At 40.1% G+C, this 23,477-nt stretch overlaps 1 protein-coding gene across 1 annotated transcript in view; it reads left to right on the forward strand.

Annotated features, from left to right (window-relative positions):
• CNTNAP4 (contactin associated protein family member 4) overlaps window positions 1-23,477 on the forward strand; it is a 303,723-nt gene that overhangs the window by 102,127 nt on the left and 178,119 nt on the right. The window contains exons 4-5 of the mRNA XM_066605004.1: window positions 4,183-4,330; window positions 23,190-23,393. Coding sequence (XP_066461101.1) covers window positions 4,183-4,330; window positions 23,190-23,393 — 352 coding nt within the window. The remainder of the gene's footprint in view (window positions 1-4,182; window positions 4,331-23,189; window positions 23,394-23,477) is intronic.

Raw genomic sequence — 23,477 nt, forward strand, 5'->3', positions numbered from 1 at the left:
TTTGGGAACATACGAATTAATCCTTTATTATTTTGGAACTGGATGGTTGCTCAACGCGTTTCCCTGTCCTATTAGGACAGTTCATCAGGAGCTCATCTCAGAATTAGATATGTGTTTCGAATTTTTCAAACATATGTTTCTCTCCAGTGTTGATTCAAAAATACTGTAACTGAAAATAGAATATTTCACTTACTCTATATTCTTGTCGTTTCTTCAATAGTCATAACCTGGCATTATGCTGCTATAAAAAGCGGGCACGAAATTAATGAGTGCCAGCACTTAAAAATCTCACAACAATATGCCAGATATGTTAGCTTCTTATAATAACTGGCACTCTCTTAGATGTCGGCATAACATGGATCAATGCCCATACTCCTAAGTATGGCCGTGATAGAGTGAGAGAAACTTTTGCCCACTCTATCCGCAGTTCAAAGGAAGTAGGAGTTATAATATCCTGCTCAGAACTTGTTTCAATTGATATCAGAAGAAGGATCCAACAATAGTTTGGAACCTACCGTCTTATCTGTTCCTAGCCGACACTAGCTATGGGTGCAATGACCCCAGGAGAGATCTAATTTCTAGAAAATAGGTTGCCAGTAAGCATAAAATAAAAAATAAATGGTAGCGGCTGTGGCTCTGATGATGAGCGACAGGTATAAGTATTACTATTAACAACAGACCGTTATACTGTGCCTATGTTGTCTATAGCTAGGTAAATTGATGCAGGCATCTGATGAAACTGCTGCACATGTGCAAAATAGTGGACACATTTGGTGACATCAGCAAGGTGCCGTGGCTGCTAATTGGCTGCACGTAGACCTCTGCAGCAAGCATTATGAGAAATGCAATTTTCCTGCAATTTTTATCTAAAATCAATTTGAACTAACCTAATTTAGTGAAAGTTGGGATGATTTTATCCCTCAGCAGATAAAGATGAGCAACACTAGTACTAACTTATCTTCCTTCCTTTTACACAATTGGCAATACCGGGAGGGCTTTGTGAAGAATGAAGAAATGCTAAGCACCTCACCCTCCAAATGATCTAAACTGATGACAAATTGACATTCATTTTGCATTGATCTATCAATCTGTCAACCTCTAACCTCAATACAGAAAAAATCTTGATAGAGTCACCAAAAAATGATGCAACTAACAAACCATGCACAGCATCAACCCAGAACAGCTATGCATATTGCCTTAGTGTATGTTTGATTCTTAAATGTGCCAGACTCTACCCAACAGCATAATGCAGAGTGACAACTATCTCTTCTTTTTATAGGGAGAGAGCTGTTAGCCTACATGCCACAGGTTGGGGAGAAGCCATCATGGCCCATCTCCGTGACTCAAAGTTCCATTCCTGAGTCAAACTTTAAAGTATGTTTTTTCTGAAACGTAATGAAGACTATTTATAAAATGGCTTCATTTTGCATTTCAGGAGACAATAAACAATGAAAAGAATCATCACAAAGGTGTTAGGATCTTTTAAACAATGCTTATTTGATATTAAGAGGCCTAATGTGTAGCTAGAAAACTTACCACATGTTAGTGTATCACCAACCGCAGCCATCATAAACATATAGATTCATATGGCTTACCCCAAATTCTTACCCTACATTCTGCAGGGCACAGATAAAATTTATATTTGCCATGCTTTAGGGTATGTCTCAGGTCTATCCTTGCAAATTTGTTGGGCATGTTTCTCTATGTCATTATGACATATGATGAGATATTGTAGAGCTAAGGTATTGGGCATGAATCAACATTTCAGCGCTGAACCTAACCATGTGTGGTGGGATTGAACACTATATGTATCTGAAACCGACAAGCTTTTGTACCATGGAATTACAACACTTTTGGGCCTTGAACTGTAGCCATCACAAGTTATACCTGTACTGAGAAACCACTAAGACTGAGCCCTAGTCGGAGTAAACTTTAATTCTATGGAGCTTTGTGTGCTCATAATTGCTGCCCATTCCTCTGTATGGTAGCTATCATCAGCCTCCCACCTACAACCTCAAACCTAACTCAGCTATCTTACAAGACCAGTCAATCAATGTATAATGCAATATTCCAAAGACCAGGTTGTGTGAGCATGCGCCCACTGTACCTACAGGTTTTCTTTCTTAGCTGTCATGTACTTATTCTTCTGTAGTCTGCTGCCCATCAGCTTCCTGGTCGAATGTGCTGTTTTTTTCTATGGTCCTGTTAAAAACATCCTAGTTGTAATTAATGACTATTTCAGTTACTGTCCATTTCATCTCAGCTTGCAGTATCCTGGCTTACTCTTCTCCGACCTCTCATTAACAAGTCATTTCCATCTATTAAGCAGTTTTTTTTGCTCATCATTTTCTAGAAACATACAGAATATACTAACCAAAGTCTAAAAACAAAAGCTAGACTGCTGTATCTGTCTAAACTAAATATCAGCAGTTTATGGTCTGGGTCTGGCACAAACATCATTGTATCATCATTCAGATCACTTTTTATTATAGTCTGAGCCACATCGGAATCTCTTGATCATGACTACATTCTTTTATGCATGAGGTTGCTGCCGAGTTGAACAGCCATTTGTAGCAAAGAGACGTTGTACAGATGTAGTGTCTAATGAAGTGGCTAGTTAGTGTAAATCCCAGCTGCAAAATCTGAGCAACAAGGTATAATCACAGTATAAAAATAATCTAGAGTGTCTTTCTTCCTTCACCGCAAGTCGTTTATTATATACCGTCGCTAAAAGTCTAGTGAAATCTAATTTAGCTGTTTTAATGGGTATCTTTTATAACAAAGAAAGTTCAACAATAATTCTCGGTCACTTGCTTGATTTAATATAGCAGTGTTGCTAAATTTTCTGGTAAATAGATGCATTTTAGTGTGAATAAATACAGACTTACCATTTTTTATAAAGGCTAAATTGTTTTTAATCTATATGCAAATTTCACTTTAGCATAGTCTGTTTCCCATTTTAAAGATGATTTAGATAATGTTTTGAACCACCACAGAGCACAAAGAGAAGATACTTAGAAAATGTACTAAAAAAGCAGGGAGAAAGCAAATACAATCTATAATATATAGTCCATTATACTTTTCAGTTAAAACTACTATATGACCGGGCATTTCTAACTTAAATGGCTTCCAACTGGTTGAAAATGTTGAATATAATTTTATTGACATTTGAATATATTAACATGTTAAATACACCACTGCTCCATTAGCCCACCACTTGCTTTGGTCATTGTAAGGTGATGATGTGTCATCTACCACCACATAACATTGACATATAATCGTGCAACATGAAGAGGTGGAGGTCTCTGTTAACTGACAGTGCAGAGTAATACAGGGGCATTTTGAACCATTCTAAGGCCTCATGTCCACAGGTGGGTCAGATTCCAGGAGCCCGTAGCAAAATCACACCCTGCCCGTGGCCGAGAACACTATTTTGCCTGTGTGGATCCTGTGCTGGTCTTCTGCATTCTGACCAAATCTTCTGTCTTCCTCGCGGCGGGTGTATGCGGGTGCGCCGGCGCACATGCACAGTAGGAGGTTTTTTTTTCAAACTCCTGCTTTCACATGAGATCCGTGGCTTGTCCTTAGTGTCAGCTATGGGTGGGCCGCGGATCGGATGGCTTCTATTGACTTCAATGGAAGCCGTCCGTGCGGGATCCAATATTAAATGGGGCATGCTGCGATTTGTTTTCCAGACCAAAAGGTTCACAAATCAAATCCGCATGCTTTAATGCATTTGCAGACGGCCCATGTATCCCTATGGGTGGCTTGACTTGTAGATTCCACAAATCAAATCCACCCATAAACATGAGGCCTAAGTCATGTTCAGCAGTTGTATGACCCATCACTTTATATTACACAAGGCACATCAGGTACAAATAACCTCTGCTAAATCATATGCTCAATTTTGTTTTCCTGCAATTGATATCTTTATTTTTGTGTCGCTGTTGCAGAAAATGATGTCCATCTGTATCAGGTTTTTCAATATTTTTTGAATCTAGTTCTATTTTCAGGACATATCATACATTTTGGAATAAACTTTAGAAACATATGAATTCTATCAAATAATGGTTTTTTTAAATTATTATTCATATGTCAAGCAAGCTTATAAAAGAATTTTGGGTGTGGTTTTATTATCTGCTATTAAGATTTATTATTTATATGTATATCTTGTCATTTTAGGAATTTGTAGGAAATACAAATGCTGACAGTGTGCTTCACTACAAGCTTCAGAACCATATACGAGCAAGATACCTGCGTTTCAACCCAATAGATTGGAATATGAATGGCAGGATTGGAATGAGAGTAGAAGTATATGGCTGTACATACAGTAAGTATTACTAGTCAACCTTTTCAAACATATATTTATTACTAGTGAAGGGAAAATAAGGCAGTTCTAAAAGAATGAGTCTTACTTTCAATTAGATAAATGTTCCTAATGTATAATTATATTTGATTTCTAGTCACGTGATTGATAAAATGACATAAAACTTCAATAAATACTTAGTTTTTTATTTTAATCTCATGCATTGTTGATAGGCATTAGAGCTGAGCGAACGTGCTCGTTTAGGACAATTACTCGATCGAGCATCCCTTTTTTCAATTAACAGCCTACTCGGGCGAAAAGATTCGGGGGCGCCGAGGGACGGCGGGGTGGACCGGTGGGTAGCAGGGGGGAACAGGGGGGGAGCACTCTCTCTCTCTCCCCCCCCCCCACTCCCTCCTGCTCACCCCTGGCGCCCTCCGAATCTTTTCGCCCGATTAGGTAGTTACTCGAAAAAAGCGATGCTTGATCGAGTAATTGCTCTAAACGAGCACGTTCGCTCAGCTCCAATAGACATACAAGGTTTATTATTGGCTCATAAAAATAAAATATGAAAACTGTACATAGAGGTAAAATTAATTTTGTACTTAACATAGTATGACTTCAAAAGACAGTGTGTGTGTTCTATGAATGTGGCTCAGGTGTTGGCACTGTTGTCCTTCAGTACTTTGAAAAACTCCATTCAGATTCTGCCTTTGGACAAATTTGAACCTAGAACTGCAGACTCCTGCACTGAAAAGTAGCAAAACCTGCTTTTTCTTCCTCTTTGTTATTGATATGATTTGAACCTAGAATCCCAGCACTAAAAGCTGCAGTGCTAACAACTGAGCCACACAAATGCACACACTTTGACTTTAATGGGAGTGGGAATCGGCAATCCTAATTTCAATACTCATTATGACAATCTTTCTTTTGATATTTTGAAATTTTAAATACAAGGTAAAACAGCAGTGTATAAACCTGCTTTTACTGGTTACCAGTAGGCACTCAATGCCAAGCAGCAGCTACAAAGCAAATGCAATCATATCATTTTATAAACAAAAGCAGCATACAAATGGCACAGTCACACTTACGTGCTCACTTTTTACATGTGAACAAATCAGGTGAGAAAAGCAAAAGAACTACCTAAGGGTCCATGCATAAGTGGAGTGGCAATTGAGCATGCAGCATTCATTTCAATGGGAGTGCATGCGATAGCAGAACACCTGAACTCTAGATACCTGCAATGCTGTAAAATAATAAAATGACCTGCACTCACCCTTCTCAGGTTCCTGCCACACTGGGACCTTTAAAGGGTGAGTATAGGTTAGTTCATTATTTTACAGCGTTGCAAAAAAAAAATCACTAGCCAAACTCTTTTAATTAAACACTAACATGCGATAGTATACAGCATCTGAGTCCAGAGCATTTTACAAGGGTAGAGTAATAAATGTAATAGCAAAAGGTTTTGCAATATCTCCCATTTTTATCCTCTTCTCATCACTTCTTACGTTCCACTCTATCGCATGCAGTGTAACAATTAATGGTAATGTTTGTTACTGCCATTTAGACATTTTTAAAGCCCTATGAATTTTCTAGCAACTCTTCTAACCTTTTGTCCTTGGAGAATGTGGAAAAAGCAACAGCATGTTCAGACTAGTAGTAAAAACCGTGTTGAGGGCTTGAAGTGCTCTTCTTGTAATCTCTGCTAGGATTCTGTTTTTATTCTTTGGCTTCTCACTTTTAGGGCTCTTTCCCACGAGCGCATATATGGCAACGGCGTTTTTCTGTTTTCACACTTACTCCGTATAAGCGCCTGATTGGGCTTTTTTCTGCGATAAAGGTCAGCGTTTTCTCGCCCATTCACATGACCGCGAGCGTCATTTTTTGCGAAAAAATACGCCGCACCTCAAATACCTTCGCTCTGCCAAAATCCTCGGGATGCCTTCCAGTGCCTACATAGAGGCACCTGTAAGCTTTTCGCAGCATTGGACACTACAAAAATGCCTGCTCCTTCCTTCTCTTTCCCTGCCCCCATAGGAGTCTATAGGACCCGCCGCCGTTCATTGGCCAAAACATAGTTCCAGAACTATGCTTAGGCTGAGCGTATATGCGCCGGCCATGTATATGTTCTATTTTTCGTGCTGCCGGCCTATTTATACGCCGTATATTCGCCCATTTGAACGGCTGCATTGGAAATCAGTGCTTCACATGGGTACCGTACATGCGCCCGGGCGTGAAAACGCACCGCATATGCACTCGTGGGAATAAAGCCTTAATGAGTAAATCTGTACTATGAATATCATAGTAACTAGTGTTTCCTACGTTATTTTGTAGTAAAGAAGTGCTCCACATAAGAATACATGCTACACAATTAAAATAACATTTATTTTCCTCGAGGCTAAGTCATGTACTCAAAGCGAACACTGAAATGTTACTTTGATGTACGCAGCACCTGATTGGCGCAAGTGTTGTTTTATAATGTCACTAAATACCAGCTGAAAATGTTGCCTGTAATGAAGTGATAAAGACACACATTAAATCGCCCCAGAGGTACAGTCCAAGTGGCTTTGTTACCTTTTGGAAACTAATCAGTACCCATGTACCTTCTTAAAGATTCAGTATAACGTGTAATTCATTTATTTAAATTGCTTAGAGGTCAAATGGTAGTATCAATGATTGACAGCCTTTTTATACAAGTCTATCAATCAGTGAGTAGGATTGCCCACTGCACTTCTAAGCCTAGACTGAGCAAGCATTTAAAAGAAAAAAAAGTATAGTGAATCTCTGACTACAAACTTTTATATCTGTTCTTCCTTTTCCAAAACATGCTTCCCACAGATAGAGATCTCACATCATGTTTAAATTAATAGGTTCCCTTTAAGGGTGCCTTCACATGAGCGTCTTTGTGTGCATACACGCGCACAAAAACACACATCTATTAAAACCACTGAATTCTCTATGGTGTGTTCACATGGCCATGTTTTACAGGCGTGCGCCTGCAAAGATAGGACATGCGTGCACCATAGGGAATGCACGCATTGCCTTCAATGGAGGCGCGGCTGCTGCCAGCGGCTCCATTGAATGCAATGGTCTGCCAGCACCCCTGAGGTGATTTTCAGGGAAGAGTTTTAAGTATAAGCTCTTCCCCGAAAATCATCCCTTTTAGTGTAAGAAGGAAAATTTTATATATATATATATATATATATATATATATATATATATATATATATATACACAATTACCTGTCTGCCACTGCCATGTCCCCCGCTACATGCAGCAGATGTTTTCTTCATCTTAAGCTAGTAGGCAATCCATGTCAAGGTAGAAACTGAAAATGAGTAAGGCCCAAACTCCTTTAATTTTTATATGTTGAGTGGCATATCAGACACAGCCATATAGGCATACTGCTCACTCTAGCACTAGATAAGTATCTTTTACTTTTATTAATTTCACAATTATCTGTCTGATCACATCTAATTAAATTAAACCACACTGGAAATGATAGAATAGGATCATTAATTAAGATGCTTTGTATTCTCTTGCAACTGTGAAAGCCTCTCAGTGATTATTTCAGCATAATATATTCATTAATGGGGTACAGTGTACCACATTTTAAACATATGGTTATACTGTCCGGTTATATACAAAACAGATATGGGGCAGATTTGTGAAAACTGTCTTTTTTTTTTTTAACTACTTTCTTTGATTCCCATTGCAACCAATCACAGAGCAGCTTTCATTTTTAAGTGCACTATGTGGAATGGTTTCACTATGGCAGAGAAATCTCTTGTTAGGTAAAGGGCTTTTCACTGCATTGATTTCTTAAAACATAACCTTTAATTGTAAAATAACTAAAAATTATCTGGGCTAGAAAAAACAAACACTCACCGCCAATGTGAATTTTAGAATAAAATAAAGTAGTGTAGCGTATAATGAAAGGTGATTTAGAATGATCCCAGTAGAGATATCATACCCAATATGAATGGACAAGCTTGTGGGAGAAATACCTAACAGTATGCGCACTATAATAGATTGACCCAGGGGTTGTACTCATAGAACCCAACGAAAAAATCAAGTGGGAAGAGCAACTACACTCTGAAGAATAAGAGTGTTTTAGTATCTAGAGAGGGACAGCCAACTCTGGAGGGGAGGGAATTATACCTGTCCGCGTAACGGGAGGCAGCATAACAGAAAGAACCCCTAATCCAATCGTCTCCAGTAGATGAGGACACATGCATCTGTGGAGGTGGTGTCCAACTGGTCAATGTTAGGACCAATAAGTTCAGTTTGAGGTACAAAAATAGAGAAGAATACAAGACCATGCTTCTACATAAAAACAACCATCAAATATGTGCTTCTTCCCCCCCTACAAAATCAGACTTTTTTGTTTTTCTTTTTGTTTTCTTTCATTCCTGCCTTTCAAGAACCATAACTTCTTTATTTTTTGATTAAAGTAGTTTTTCCATTACCTAAAAATTTTCCACAGCCATCCCGTACTTCCTGGTTGCTGCTGACTAGAACCTGTGACAGCAGTGACCTGATTGGTTGCAGAAGTCGCACATCCTCATCAGTGGCAACCAGGAAGTACAGAGTGGCTGTGGAGCAATTTTAAGTAATAAGAAAACCCCGTTAACATAGCAATATTAGGGATAAATTTGGGAGAACAAAGGTAAATGTTTAACGATGCCATTTAATGTACCATAAAATGTATTGTATAACTTTAAAAATGTTTACATGAGCTGAAATAGAAAAAAAAACACAACTGTGTATTTGTTCTGTGGCTCAGTACAATTACAGTGATAGCAATATTATATGTTTTTTATGTTTTACTACTTCTAATACTTATAAAAATCTTTAACTTAAAAAAATTGCCTCATGGTAGATGCTCCCCTGGATGAAAGCACATGGAGTAGTCATTTTTCTATAGTTTGCCTTAGGCAACCGAGAGGATAGCTTCAACCTTGGTTAGGTGTTGTATCTGAACTCTGGTTTGTGAGCTACAGTAACCTTAGCTTGTATTCTAATTGCTTTGTGGTCTCAGTGCTTTGTTTGCCTGGCTCCCGGCTACTTCTGACTGTGCACCTGTTTAATCCTTTTGATACGCCATCTGGAACGTGTAGTGCAATGACTGAATCTCTTCCCTGAACTATTTGAATCCTTGTTAATAATTGTAGGACTACACCAGGTCACTATACATCTCCATTCTCCTTCTGACTATGCTTGACCTGCACTACTCTGCCAGTTGGTGACTGTTCTGGAGACTCAACATGGGAGTTTCCAGTAGAAAGTAAGCTGCTAAAAAACACCAGAAATGGGCCTGTTTATGAATACTAGACCATTAGATGCAAAGCTACGTACTTATAAGGGAGGTATGTCCCTAAAAATGCATTTACCTGTACATAAGACTATCTCTTGTAAACAAAGTAGTTGTCTCACATTTGTGTCATTCTAATCAGTGCCGTTTTAACAGTATTATTGCCACCGGGCAAACCGGTGTACTGGGGCCCCTACAACAACTACTCATAGGAATAAAAATGTAAATTATAATTAGTGGGCATGCAGCAGGCATGGGCCAACGTCAAGAAAACTCAGAAGGATGAGCGAGTTAGTAAACGACGACCAAGCCCGGAGAACCGGAAGTCTAAGTCTCTATAGTCCATTTTGCTTTTGCACTGTAGACGTCTCTTTGTTCATAGTGCCAGGCTACTTTACAGTAGAAAGTAACGAGGCGATGTACTACGCTTCACAAGATGATCCACACACCCATTCGTCGGGAAATCTTGCTTTTTATTATAGAAATGGATAATCTACAATAGGATTTATGGGTAATTTGAAAGTGAAACAGAAAGTGACAAAATTAAAGTCTTCACACATGGCATAACAGATTGGAGCCAAGTTCATATCCCGCCACACAACATTATCATATATGATACAAGGTTCATTGAAATGTTAACATACATATACATACATACCTATGCTTATGGGGCCCCCAGGCAAGTGTCCATCTGGCCCATGCGCTAAGATGGCACTGATTCTAATGTTATAGTTAACAGGGTACTATTCTGATTCAGGTTTGTTGAGAAGGTGAAAAAACACCAGTAGGGCTATAATGACAAGTTTATTCCTCATATTGACTGGTTGTACAATGTATCTTTAGCGCCACCAATCCTTGTTTATGAACTTGCACACTATAACAGACCACTGCTTCCGGAGGTAGAAAGCTGTATTAAAGCCTGTGGTGTATTAATAAGGACCAGCTCGAATCTTAGAGATTGTCCAATTAAAAGATATCATGCCCATATCACCAAAGAGTAATAGCAATGGAAATAACAGCTTTATGTGGCAGGCCATAGTCAAAAGTTTAAAAATATCCAATGAATACATTAAATATCATGTCATCATGACATCTTTAATTATAAAAGTAAAAGAAATTCATAGCTGCTGGTGCATAAAAAATAGGGCTTTCTGAACCTTAAAGAGTATTTAGTGATTGCTCAAGGGATACAATCTGTTTCACCGTCTGAAGGAAAAAAACCTCTTCCAAAAGTATTCCTCCGCTTCAATGATCAGCAGTGGGAAAGCCTTGGAGACGTGCTGGGGGCCTGTCATGCCATGTTTTATCTTTACTCACCGGCTGGAATGGTGAGGGGAGATAAAACAAGCTTTCTTTCACTTTTTTTTATATATCCTTAGGTAAATAATGGTGATCAAGGGACTAAGATCGCGCACACAAGTCTCCAGTTACCGTTGGTAGCTGAGGGCAGTGGGCTGTCACACACCCCAGTGCCACAGTTTATTCTAATGCAGCACTGTAAAAAGTGTATGCATCTGAATAAAGTCATATAAGCCTATAGAAAAGTTCAGATAAAGCACATATAAGCCAATATATGCTTACAATAAGTCATGTGGATGATTTCTATAGGTTCAATAGTAAAGAACATAAGGAACCGTTAATAAAAAATAGTTAGTTTTTTTTACACAACTAATTATTAATAAAGCAAATAAAAAATATTACTATAAAAAAGTATGCAAAAATTACCTTACTTTATGTGTCAGTCTAAAGGCTTATTCACATAAGCAATACTTCCAAGCAAGTTCCAAATTGTAATATGGACGGAACACACATGGAAAAAAAAAACCCATTCATTTGAATGGGTTCCTGCAAATTTTCACTTGGACTAACGTTCAAGTGCAAGTCTTGTGTGCATATAAGGAAGATGGAACACTACCTCTGCAGCGCCACCTATTGGATGTCAGCATTCCTGCAAATCAAAGTCTGACCCTTTGATTGGGAATTAAAAAACAAACTCGAATACATACACAGACAGCTGTTTCTGCATGTTTGCCCCTCATTAGTGTGCAGTAGGATTCTGGCTTGGATAGTGAGTGGCCTATGACGTGAGTTTGGAGGAGTATTGTCTCTCCTGGAGGAGAGCACCTAGAAGGTGAGTGAGGAGACTTATAAGGCCATGCATGCTCCTCTGGGAGATATATGATAGTTTGCATATATCTCCCAAAGGAGCATGCATGGCCTTATAATTCTCTTCACTCACTTTTTAAGTGCTGTCCTAAAGGAGAGACAACACCCCTCCCAACTTACATGAGAAGAGCACATGTAAGGTGTGGTGTCCAGCACTTCAGACAGCACACGAAAGGAGTGTCCGTGTGCTGTCCTATGCATATTGTGCCCAAGCATCTCAGGCACAACTCACTGTTGGTCATGTGAATACGGCCTAAGAAATACTAATACCTTGGTGTCATTAATCCACCACAAATGCAAAGTCACAAGTAAGTGTCTGGTCATATTGGACCACAGCACTCCTGTCATTAAGGAGTTAATGTGCAGGATTTTTTTGTTCTGTTTCTTTACAATGCCTAGACAAGGTGAAACTGTTTCAGCAGCTCCTTTTCACTCTATGCCAACCTTTAAAAGAATATTTAAAAAGAAATTGTATAAACGAAATAGAAAGATAATTTCAGATAGTGGAATATAACTGGTAGTGAGTTAATTCCCTTATCTTTAACACCAACTTCATGACGGAATGTCAAGCTGATCAATTTGGGATTATATCATAGCCTTTCTCACCTTATAACTTTTTCAAATTGATCTACTAATAACTTTGCTTATCTGAACATTATCTTTCACATTCTATGAAAAAACATCAGTTTTAAACTTTAATATTAAATAGACTTTATATGAATCTTATAGAGTTCTATAGATAATAACTGTATGTCAAAATGCTCCATAATAGTTAAATTATAATAGTAATAGAAAATGTAGGTGACTGCATATTTGAGTTAAAAAATAATCACTACACCCAAGACTTTATAAAGTGATTAGAGATGAGCAAGCATACTCGGTAAGGCGATATACTCGAGAGAGCATCGCCTTTTTCGAGTACCTGCTGGCTTTGTCCCTGAAGATTCGAGGGGGCCGCGGGGGTCGGGGGTGGCGCGGTGCAGCGAGGGGGTGCGGGGAGGAGAGTGAGAGAGATCCCTCTCGCTCTCTCTTCCTCCCGATCCCCTCTGTAACCCCCCCCCCGCTCACCCCCACGGCCCCCCCGAATCTTCAGGGACGAGCCAGCAGGTACTCGAAAAAGGCGATGCTCTCTCGAGTAAATCGCCTTACCGAGTATGCTTGCTTATCTCTAAAAGTGATCATTTTGAAGCCACAGTGTTCAATTTCTTCAACAAAGGCTTGTTGCAATGTGTGTATGCTACTTGAGGATGATTATATACTATAATATATCATTCCTTTTGTCTGTCTGCGGCCTATAAGGGCTTATTTACACGTCAGTATTTTTCATCAGTATTTTGTAAGCCAAAACCAGGAGCTGGTCCAAGATATGGAATAAATGCAAGTATTTCCATTATACTTTCTGCCTGTACATTCTACTCCTGATTTTAGCTTTCAAAATACTGATGAAAAATTCTGACGTGTTAATGATCCCTAAGGCAGCATTACAATCATAAAATAGTGCTGTTCATATTAACCCCTTCCCTGCGTCATGGCAGCGGGGTACTTCCCTGCGCTATCCGGCAGTGGGGGCCAGTTGTCACTGATAGCCGGCCTCCTGCTGCAACAGCGCGGGTGCATGGGAGATGCGACCCCCGCTGTTAACCCCTTCCCTCCCACGAGCTATGTGGATCGTGGCATGAGAAGGGTTTACAGAGCGAGCACGCTCCCTCTGGGACGTCATCAGGCTCTCGCAATGTAATCGCAGAGACCTCAACGGGTTGCCATGGTAACAGGATGCCACCTACAAGCGTCCTGTATTACTACTGCCTATGATCACTGTAATAAGCAATTAGTCATTGCAGGAGAGAAGTCCTGCAATGCCATATCATAGCGATCATTGGTGCTATGCTGCAAGTCCCCCACAGGGACACAAATGGTGTAAAAAAAAAAAGATAATAAAAATGTACAAAAAAGAAAAATGTGAAAAAAAGAAAAAAAAATCTTTTTTGTGCTTCTTTTCATATTAGCATAAAAATGGGGGGAAAAAAAGTCCCAAAGATTTGGTATACTCATGATCATAAGTAGAGATGAGCGAGCACCAAAATGCCTCTCATCTGATTGGTCCCGCTGAGCCAATCAGAGGCAGCAGTCACACACCCATTCATAAATTCATGAATGGGTGTGTGAGTGGAATCTGCCTCTGATTGGTCAGGCTGTGACCAATTAGAGGCAGCTCATTCAGCAGGCGGGGATTTTAAATCCCCGGCTGCTGAATACTACTCACAGCTTTTCAGAGCAGTTCAGGAGGACTGCCGCTGGCCGCGCTCAACTCCGTCTGCCGGGACCAGGTGAGTATATATATATATTTTTTTTTTACACATTTCTGGATGAATTGCAGGGAAGGGCTTATATATTTAACCCCTTCCCGACAATTCATCCCGCGATTGCCGGCAGCCCATTGCTTTTAATGGAGCCGGCTGTATTGCCGGCTCCATTGAATTCAATGGGCTAACATCGTTCTGCCGGGACAAGGTGAGTATATATATATATATATATATATATATATATATATTTACACATTTCTGGATGAATTGCAGGGAAGGGCTTATATATTTAAGCCCTTCCCGACAATTCATCCTGCGCTCGCCGGCAGGCCATTGCTTTCAATGGAGCTGGCTGTATTGCCGGCTCCATTGAATTCAATGGTCAGTGCTCGTTTAATCGAGACGAGTACCGCGTGGTGCTCGTCTCGAGTAACGAGCAACTCGAGCACCCTAATACTCGAACGAGCATCAAGCTCGGACGAGTATGCTCGCTCATCTCTAATCATAAGTACACGTACAATAAGTTGAACATGCTTTTTATCCTGTACGGCAAAAGACATTAAAAAATGCTAAAAAAAACTGAGGCAGAATGCTAATTTTTAGCATTTAACTCCCAAAAAACGCAATTAGAGTGATCAAAAAAGCTGTATGTACCCCAAAATGGTACCAATAAAAACCACAGCTTGTCTCACAAAAAATAAGCCTACAAAGAGCTCTGTACATGGAAAAATAAAAAAGTTATAGAACTTCAAGTGCACCAATTTAGAATTTTTTTTTTCCAAAAGGAGGGCTTCTTTTGCAGTAAAGTGGAGAAACCTAAAAAATTATAAGAATTTTAGTATCGTTGTAATCATACCTACCGACCCGTAGAAGAAATGTATTGTGGGATTTATGCTGCATGATTAACACTGTAAAAAAGAAATCCATGGCAGAATTGATGCATTTTCTCTCCCTGCTATCATAAAAAAATTGATAAACGTTTTTCAATATAGTCTATGTACCCACCAATAAAAACTACAGTTTGCCACGCAAAAAAACAAGCCCTTATACGGCCACATTAACGGAAAAATAAAAAAGTTATGGCTTTTGAAAAAGGGAGATGAAAATCCCTAAAAATCGTTGCATCCTTAAGCCCAAAATACGCCATGTCCTTAAGGGGTTAAATATCCATCTAATGTATGCACAATTTAAATGAGTATTCCTATCTAGGTCAAATATGGTCACGTTGGGAACAGCACTCTATGCTGTGGGCGAGTAGCCGGAGTGGCTGGCCTATGCTGTTTCCGTAACTCCCAATGGAAAGTTCACAAAATAGAAGTTACACAAACAGTGTTGCACAGCGAAATGTGCTGTTTCTGTAACTCTGGAATTACGCAAACAGCATAGAAAAGCCCACTCAGCTGTTTCCATAATCCCAACCACCACCGGCCACCTTCTACAGCTGGGCTAGGGGTGGTGGAGGAAACTAATAAAGATAAGCGAGGGTCCTATTGGTCACCAATGGTTTTTATCCTGAAAAACCCTGTTAACTCCCTTTAAATTGAATATTCCAACAACTTTTTATACTGAGGGCTCATTCACATGGGCGTAATTGCACAGCATATTACATGCATTTTTTAATGTGCATAATACAGAATTTTTATGTAGTGAAGATAGAAAGTGGAAGCGATCTTGTGACGGCCAGGTGCCAAATGGCCAACAGAGCTGCAGGGTCCTGGCATCCTACGGATGCCCCAGTTATAGTGGAAAAGTGTGAAATTTAAAAAAAAGACAATGTGAATGGCCCCCAGATGTCTTACAAGACATCATGGGGGGCATAGATGTTAAAAAGAATAGTGAAAAAATAAGTTAAAAACATACAGAATAAAATTAAAATATATCTAGAAAAAGAAAATTATCCAATGCCTACAGCAACCAAAACCATTGCCACACGTGCCCTGTAATCTGAGACTATACAAATTATATATCAAAACTCCTGAAACAAAATAAGGAACCCATTCTTCTACTTTATTTTAGTGTAAGTATATAAATTTTTACCATAAAAATTGTTTTTTTTCAGCTTTTTAACCCCAATAAAACTAAAAAATGGGGGGAAAAGTAAGTGAAAAAAAGATATAAAAAATATCCCTAAATGTCAAGAAAAAAATGCAGCAAAAACAATTCTGTTAGCTTAAGAAAAAAAATAGGGCAGTCAAACATGAGTAAAATCCCTAAAAAGTGTTTGGTTCTTTTAGGAGCAAAACACCCTGGTCATTAAGGGGCTAATGATCTCGTTGAAGAACTGCATGCTTGGAAAATCCATAATATACTGCTGTAGCCATAGTCATAAGGTATTCTAATTTATAGGCAAAATAGCTAGAGAAGACGGTATCTACAAATTATACTGCCAGGCCACAAGGAGCCTAACTTCACCATTCAATGCAAACAAAATTATTTATATGATGAGACAGAACTCCAATCAGAGGCGTAGCTTGAAACTTCCGGGCTCCAATGCTAAATCTGTAACAGGGCCCCCAACTAAAATGCTTTATTCATAGTACTAGGCTCTCTATATGGAGAAGAGAGGCCTTATGGGTCCCATAAGGATCCTGGGCCCGGGTGCAACTGCATCCCCTGCAATCCCTATAGATATGCCCCTGACTCCAATTATCAACATATCTTAAATAACTCAAGGTATAAATATAGCAAGTGTTAACTTGATATTTAGCATGTTATCATAACAATGCAAATAATGAACCTCTGCAGCACCACCTATTGGATGGCAGCATTCCTTCAAATCAATGTACAACTCTTTAAACAAGACTTTAAAACAATGATCGGGAATAGGAAACCAAGCCAGAAAACCATATTTCCTTAAGGAGAGACGACACCATCATAACTTAATTACACTGTACTATAATGCTGTAAATCGACTTATGACAAAATGCCAAATCATGTTAACGATTGCTACATATGTACCTTAACTTTTGGAGTGCTCTCTGATAACCTACAGGTTCATATGAAATTTCAGATTCACCTTACTTTTCCCTAAAGGGGAGAGACATGGAGCACACTTCCCTAATTGCAGTGTTTCATATGTTGGTCTTAGTACACTGCTGCTGGAGTAAAGGCTCAATTACACGCAAAGACGATCTTTCAAATGATTGAAAGATTGACAATTCTAGCGATCAATTTGTATAAAGTACTAATGGACACTAATCCCCATTAACACTTTATCAGCTTCATTTGCCTGTAAATGAGCCTCTAGCAGCTGTTTGCAAATCTCAGCATGTGGTCTGGAATTTGTACTCAGCTGCATTGTCTTCACATGGGCTGCCACAGGCTGTCAGCTAAACACAATGTAATCAGCTGCTCCCATGGAGAACACAGTGTGCGGTCCCTGCTATCTCTTTCTGGCTGATTGATGGATTTAAAGCTCACCTAAAAATCATCATTCAGCCAAAGAGCAGAAGATGGAAGCATTTACACACAATGATTATCACTCAAAAGCCATTGTTTGAATGAGTTTTGAGCAATAATTGTTGCGTGTAAATGGGGCTTAAGAGCTGGCAAAATTAATTATGAAATGTGTGCCAAATGTCAGTCTGTGTGCCATAGAGTCAAATCTATGCTAGCCACAAGCTGACATAGATTTGTGCAGTAATTTCTGCCAATTTCTGGCATAAATTATAGTACATTTTTGAGGCAGTGTATGACCCTACCTCCTTCTGCTAAGCCCTGCCTAGTTTTTGTGAAAAGTGAAGGAGGCCAAAAAAAAGGCTAAAAAGTTGCAAATGTTAGCATAAGTACATCTTGTAACTTTTTTTATGCCAGAATTCTGGCACAAATACTAGCGTCTCATGTTCACGGGCGGATTTTATTTGCGGAATCCATGCGGTAGAGACGCAAATCAAGCCACCCATAGGGATGCATGGGCATCCGCAAATAATTAAAGCAAGCGGATTTGATTTGCAGACCTTCTTGCCTGGAAAACAAATCACAGCATGCTCTATTTCTGTGCGGGGCCAGCACTGACGGCTTCCATTGAAGTCAAAGGCAGCCATCTGATCTGCGGCACACCCGCAGCTGACACTGCAGACGTGCCACGGATTCGTAGGAAAGCAAGAGTTAAAACATTTTTAAAAAGTGTACTGGGTGCGGTGCACCGCCCGGTGTACCCGTACACATCCACAGTGCAGAAGAAAGAAGATCCAGACAGGAAGGAGAAGACCCGGACTAGTCTGCAGAAGACCCGGACAGGTAAAAAATTTCCATGGCCGCGGGCAGCATCGGCTCCCACTGCGGGCTCCCGCAGGTGGAATCCGACCCACCCGTGGACATGAGGCCTTATATTTATCCCCTCTATATGTGATTTTTATATATAGTAACTAGAAACAATGCATTTTTTTTGAACAGCAAATTTTTACCACTAAGCTGTATGAAAAATGTATCACATCCATATACGTTTACAATTGTATACGGCATCAAAGCACTTGTATTTTCCATTAAAAGAAATTTCATGGCTTTTATAAAGCTTTTACTGTAAGTACTTCTAATGTTCAAATAACATATGCCTTGTTAAATGTTGACTACGTCTATGTCACTGGCCGTCTGTTTAATCAATACGTTAAACCAAGTTTACATTAAACAGTTTCGTGCTATACACAAATGAATCAAGTCACAGATCAATCAGAGCGAGATCCCCCCACTTATTGTAAAATTCTGGACTTACAGTAAGTCTAAAAGCTTTCAACAGTGGAATGTAAAACACAAATATAGATTTCTTGCTGGAAAAACTATTATACTCCCTTTATTCCACTTTCTCCTGTCTCCATTGAAATTGCTGTTTCATGCAAGACAAGTGCTAAGTCTTTGGGATATTGTGAAAACGTAAACCCTTTAAGTACCGAGCCTATTTTGGCATTAAGACTAGAGATGAGCGAGCGTACTCGGAAAAGCGCTACTCGCTCGAGTAATGTGCTTTATCCGAGTATCGCTGTGCTCGGGTCTGAAGATTCGGGTGCCGCTGCGGCTGACAGGTGAGTCGCAGCGGGGAGCAGGGGAGAGCGGGCGGGAGAGAGGGAGAGAAAGATCTCCCCTCCGTTCCTCCCCGCTCTCCCCTGCAGCTCCCCGCTCCGTGCCGGCACCCGAATCTTCAGGGACGAGCACAGCGATACTCGGATAAAGCAAATTACTCGAGCGAGTAGTACTTTTCCGAGTACGCTCGCTCATCTCTAATTAAGACACATAAGATTCTTTTTTAATCATAAGAACTTATAGAGCCATCATTTTTTATTTTTTTCTGTCAATGTATCTGTATGTCATCCCATTTTTTCATAGGATGAGTCATATCTTTTCAGGGACTGGTAGATAAATTTTAGACTTGGAGACAAGCACACAGCATTGGCCCATGAATAGAGTCCAGGTATGGATTGGCCATGTTTTCCACCAGTAAATTTTCTGACCTCCCCTGAATACGTTTCTGCTGACCACTGTGGTTCATTGTACACAAGGCCGGCTGCTGTCACTAACAGGTAACTAGAAGTGGCTAGCTGTTGTGTCGGTTTGAGTTGCACTCTGCTAGTAGTTTGTTTTTTTCTATGCATTGGTGTCTCTCTGACACTGGTGGGAGTGATTGTGGGTTGCTACTGTTAAAGCACACCTGAGGGTTATCGGGGGGGGGGGGGTATTTCCTCCTCAGCCATGGTTCTGTGTTGGTCAATTGTTATTGCAGTCTCAGGGAGTGTAGGAGATAGTAGCTGTGTTCAGTGGCTCATCCAAAGTTTGGATTCTGTGTCCCTTTCAGTAACCTTAAAATATAGATTCTGTATTTAATTTATAGTGGAGTGTGTACACTGGTTTCTAGGTCAGGGATAGTTAGAGCACCCGCGGATTGGTTGATGTACACATAATGTGTTGTGGGAGAGATGTCTTGAAGAAATTAATAAGTAAGTTAGTCGGTGTTGTAGATGGAGTGTTGAAGGTATGAAGTGATGAAGAGTTGGAGCTGGAAGGATGGAGGAGAAGAAGAGTTGGGCTGTTGCTCCTGCCAGGGCTCAGCTATGCTTAGAACTCTTCTTGTAAGAAGCCTGCCCTTACAGGGGCTGGAACACAGGACATGCTGAGAACGCGTTGTTGTGTGAGCGCAAGAACTGCATGTTTCTATAAAAGACTGCAAGTTATGCGAGACCAGTGAGTAACCACTTGATGAGAGCCATGAGTGTGAAAGAAGTCTAGAGTCTGTCCAGTTGAGAGAGTTTCATCCAAGAGAGTGAGATCCAACAGATAACTGAGACTGTGGATGTATATGCCTTGGGAGACCCGAACTGCATGAGCTGCTGTCATTACTCTACCTGTCTGCCAGGGTTGGGTCAAGCATCTTATCATCTTCCACCTTCTCTTCCTCTTCATCATCCTTCTCCTCTTGAGTGGACTCTATGTCACAGTGAGCACCAAGAGCTTGCATTTCTGTTTCCACATCCCACTGCTAACTGTGTAAGTCACAAAGCATGTATTTTTGTGAGCTCTCCCTGTTTGACACAGCATAATTAAATCCCCCCAACCCCCCTGATAGCTATGGATAGACAGGCAATTCTGAATGATGTCTGAGGCCACAGGCACTGTGTGTATTGGCTGTTTCCCTGTTTGGTTTTCTTTTTGTCTTATATTAATGAAAAATGCACAGCCAACTAAATAAGCTGCGTAAGGTCTGCAAATAATTCAGAATGGTTGGACTGGCGACGTTGAACTGCAGTATTCCCCATGCCAAAGCATATTTTGTCTGTCTGCTATGCTGCTATATACATTAATAGTAGCAGAAATATACATTTCTTATAGGCATGAAAATGTAACGAAGAATCTTTCTCTGCTCCCCCCAATAAAACCCCATTAAATATGTGTACCTAACAGACCATGTGTTATATAGGCATATAAACACGATAGAGCTTCTCTGTCCTGTGCTTAAAGGGGTTGTCCCGAGAAAGCAAGTGGGGGTAAGCACTTCTGTATGGCCATATTAATGCACTTTGTAATGTACATCGTGCATTAAATATGAGCCATACAGAAGTTATTCACTTACCTGCTCCGTTGCTGGCGTCCCCGTCTCCATGGTGCCGTCTAATTTCAGCGTCTAATCTCCCGATTAGACGCACTTGCACAGAAGGGTCTTCTCCCTTCTCTTGGGTCTCGGCACGAGCGGTGTTCTGGCTCTGCCCCTTTCTACGCGTCATCGCGTAGCTCCGCCCCGTCACGTGTGCCGATTCCAGTCAATCAGGAGGCTGGAATCGGCAATGGACCGCACAGAGCCCACGGTGCACCATGGGAGAAGACCCGCGGTGCATCGTGGGTGAAGATCCCGGCGGCCATCTTGGTAAGGTAAGTAAGAAGTCGCCGCAGAGCGGGGATTCGGGTAAGTACTAAACTTTTTTTTTTTTAACCCATCCCTTGTGTTTGTCTCGCGCCGAATGGGGGGGCCTATTGAAAAAAAAAAAGCCGTTTCGGTGCGGGACAACCCCTTTAACTGCAAAAGGAGCACTGGTAAACTGCCTATATTACATATGGCTAGGCGTTTATATGCTGCTCATATGCAAGGTGAAGGACACACTTTTTTTACATCAACAAGACACCCTGTCTGCTAATTGACTGCACGCTGAGCTCTGCAGCAGGCATTATGGAATATTTTTTTTCCATGATTTTCACCAAAAATCGTTTTGAATTAACCCAATTTGATTTTGCGAAACGCAGAACAATTTTATCACACGTCCAATCAAGATGAACAACACTACACAAGAACAAGTGGTAGACACACGAATACAAACTCACCCTAGTACCCCATCTATGCTGCCTTATCAAGGACTCTGGGTACCAGTTGGATATCAATGAACTCAGGGACACTCACTTTTCACTGTTCAATTTCACAATTCCATATTTAATTGCATTCAGCAAAGTAGACAGCGTATACAATTTGGAACTGAGCAGTGAATACCGAGTGTCAAGTATTTCTTGAAAGTTTTACTTGTTTGTCTGTGAGCACCACTGAATTCAATAAGCGACATCCACCAGGGGCGCCCCTACCATGATGAAACCTGAGACTGCCGCCTCAGGTACATTTGACTCGTTCCACACCTTCCTACAGCCTCCATGGAATACTGAGGCTTATAGACATTATATTGAGCATGGGGGTGATTATGCCTGTACCTATGTCTGAATGTGACACAATATATTGAAAATAATAGGAAATGAAGATTTTCTGGTGTCTGTGCTATTTCTTTGCTTTGCATTATACTGAATTAGCTGGTATAACTGGTAACTTTGCTGGAGGATCAAAAGGAAAAGGTTGCTCCTGATTTATTTGTTTTTGGATCCACAGTGAAGCGCAGTGATTTTTTTAATTTAAAGCACACTTTCCGATGACTTTTCAGAATAAACTGCCATCTGTGTACATGAGGAATAATGTTATTTCCAGACATCATACAACATGTATCCTGTATTTTTTTCCATTTTGCCCTCTGCACTGTGTGTATTTGATTTCCAGTTGTGTCAGGACTGGTAGGAGTAGCCTGGCTGCTATGCTGAGTTCTATAGACTGTGCACAGAGAACTGCAGATTTTGATCTCTAACTGTCTGTAATACATACATAGATATAACATCATTATGGAGGACACTGCACCATGTGGGAGTTTTAGAGCTTAAAAACACATTAAACAGTCACTATTAGTCACTGACAGCGTTTGAGTTGCTCCTTCTCTCTACCCCCCCTCCCCCCTGCTCTCTATACACTTCAATGGGCATGATGTTAGCTATTGTCCTATCTCCGGTGACAAATGTGACAGCAGTCAGTGGACAGCAAGTTAGGTGGAAGCAACTGCTAGTTACCAGCAGTTTACAGGGATTTTCAAGCACAACTATGTCATTTTAAGTCAAGTAAAAAAGTTTTGCTAGTAACCACACTGAATATTCATCTAAATGTAAGTTGTTTGGAAAGTTTGCTGACTTTGGAGAGAATATACTGTACTGTTTGCTGCACCCAAGTGTTTAATGTGGATTAACTAAGCATTGCTCACTTTTTACATTGTAAAGTGTACAATAAGTAACACTTACCTGTTAAATCCTTAATTTGTAGGTTCGGATATTATTTATCTTGATGGTAAAAGCTCCATAATGTATCGATTTAATGAAAAGTCAATGAGCACAACAAAAGATTTGATCTCTTTTAAGTTTAAAACAATGCACAGTGATGGTGTTTTACTTCACGGAGAAGGAAAAAACGGAGATCGTATTGCACTGGAGCTTGCTAAAGGAAGACTTTGTTTAAGTATTCACCTTGGTAAGCTGTTATACGTCATGTACTATTCATCCCTTCAAACAGTATGATATTTCTTCGAGCTCTTTAGAAAATTTAGCAGTCATA

The sequence above is a fragment of the Eleutherodactylus coqui genome, chromosome 5 (genome assembly GCF_035609145.1).
Source record: "Eleutherodactylus coqui strain aEleCoq1 chromosome 5, aEleCoq1.hap1, whole genome shotgun sequence".
NCBI lineage: Eukaryota > Metazoa > Chordata > Amphibia > Anura > Eleutherodactylidae > Eleutherodactylus > Eleutherodactylus coqui.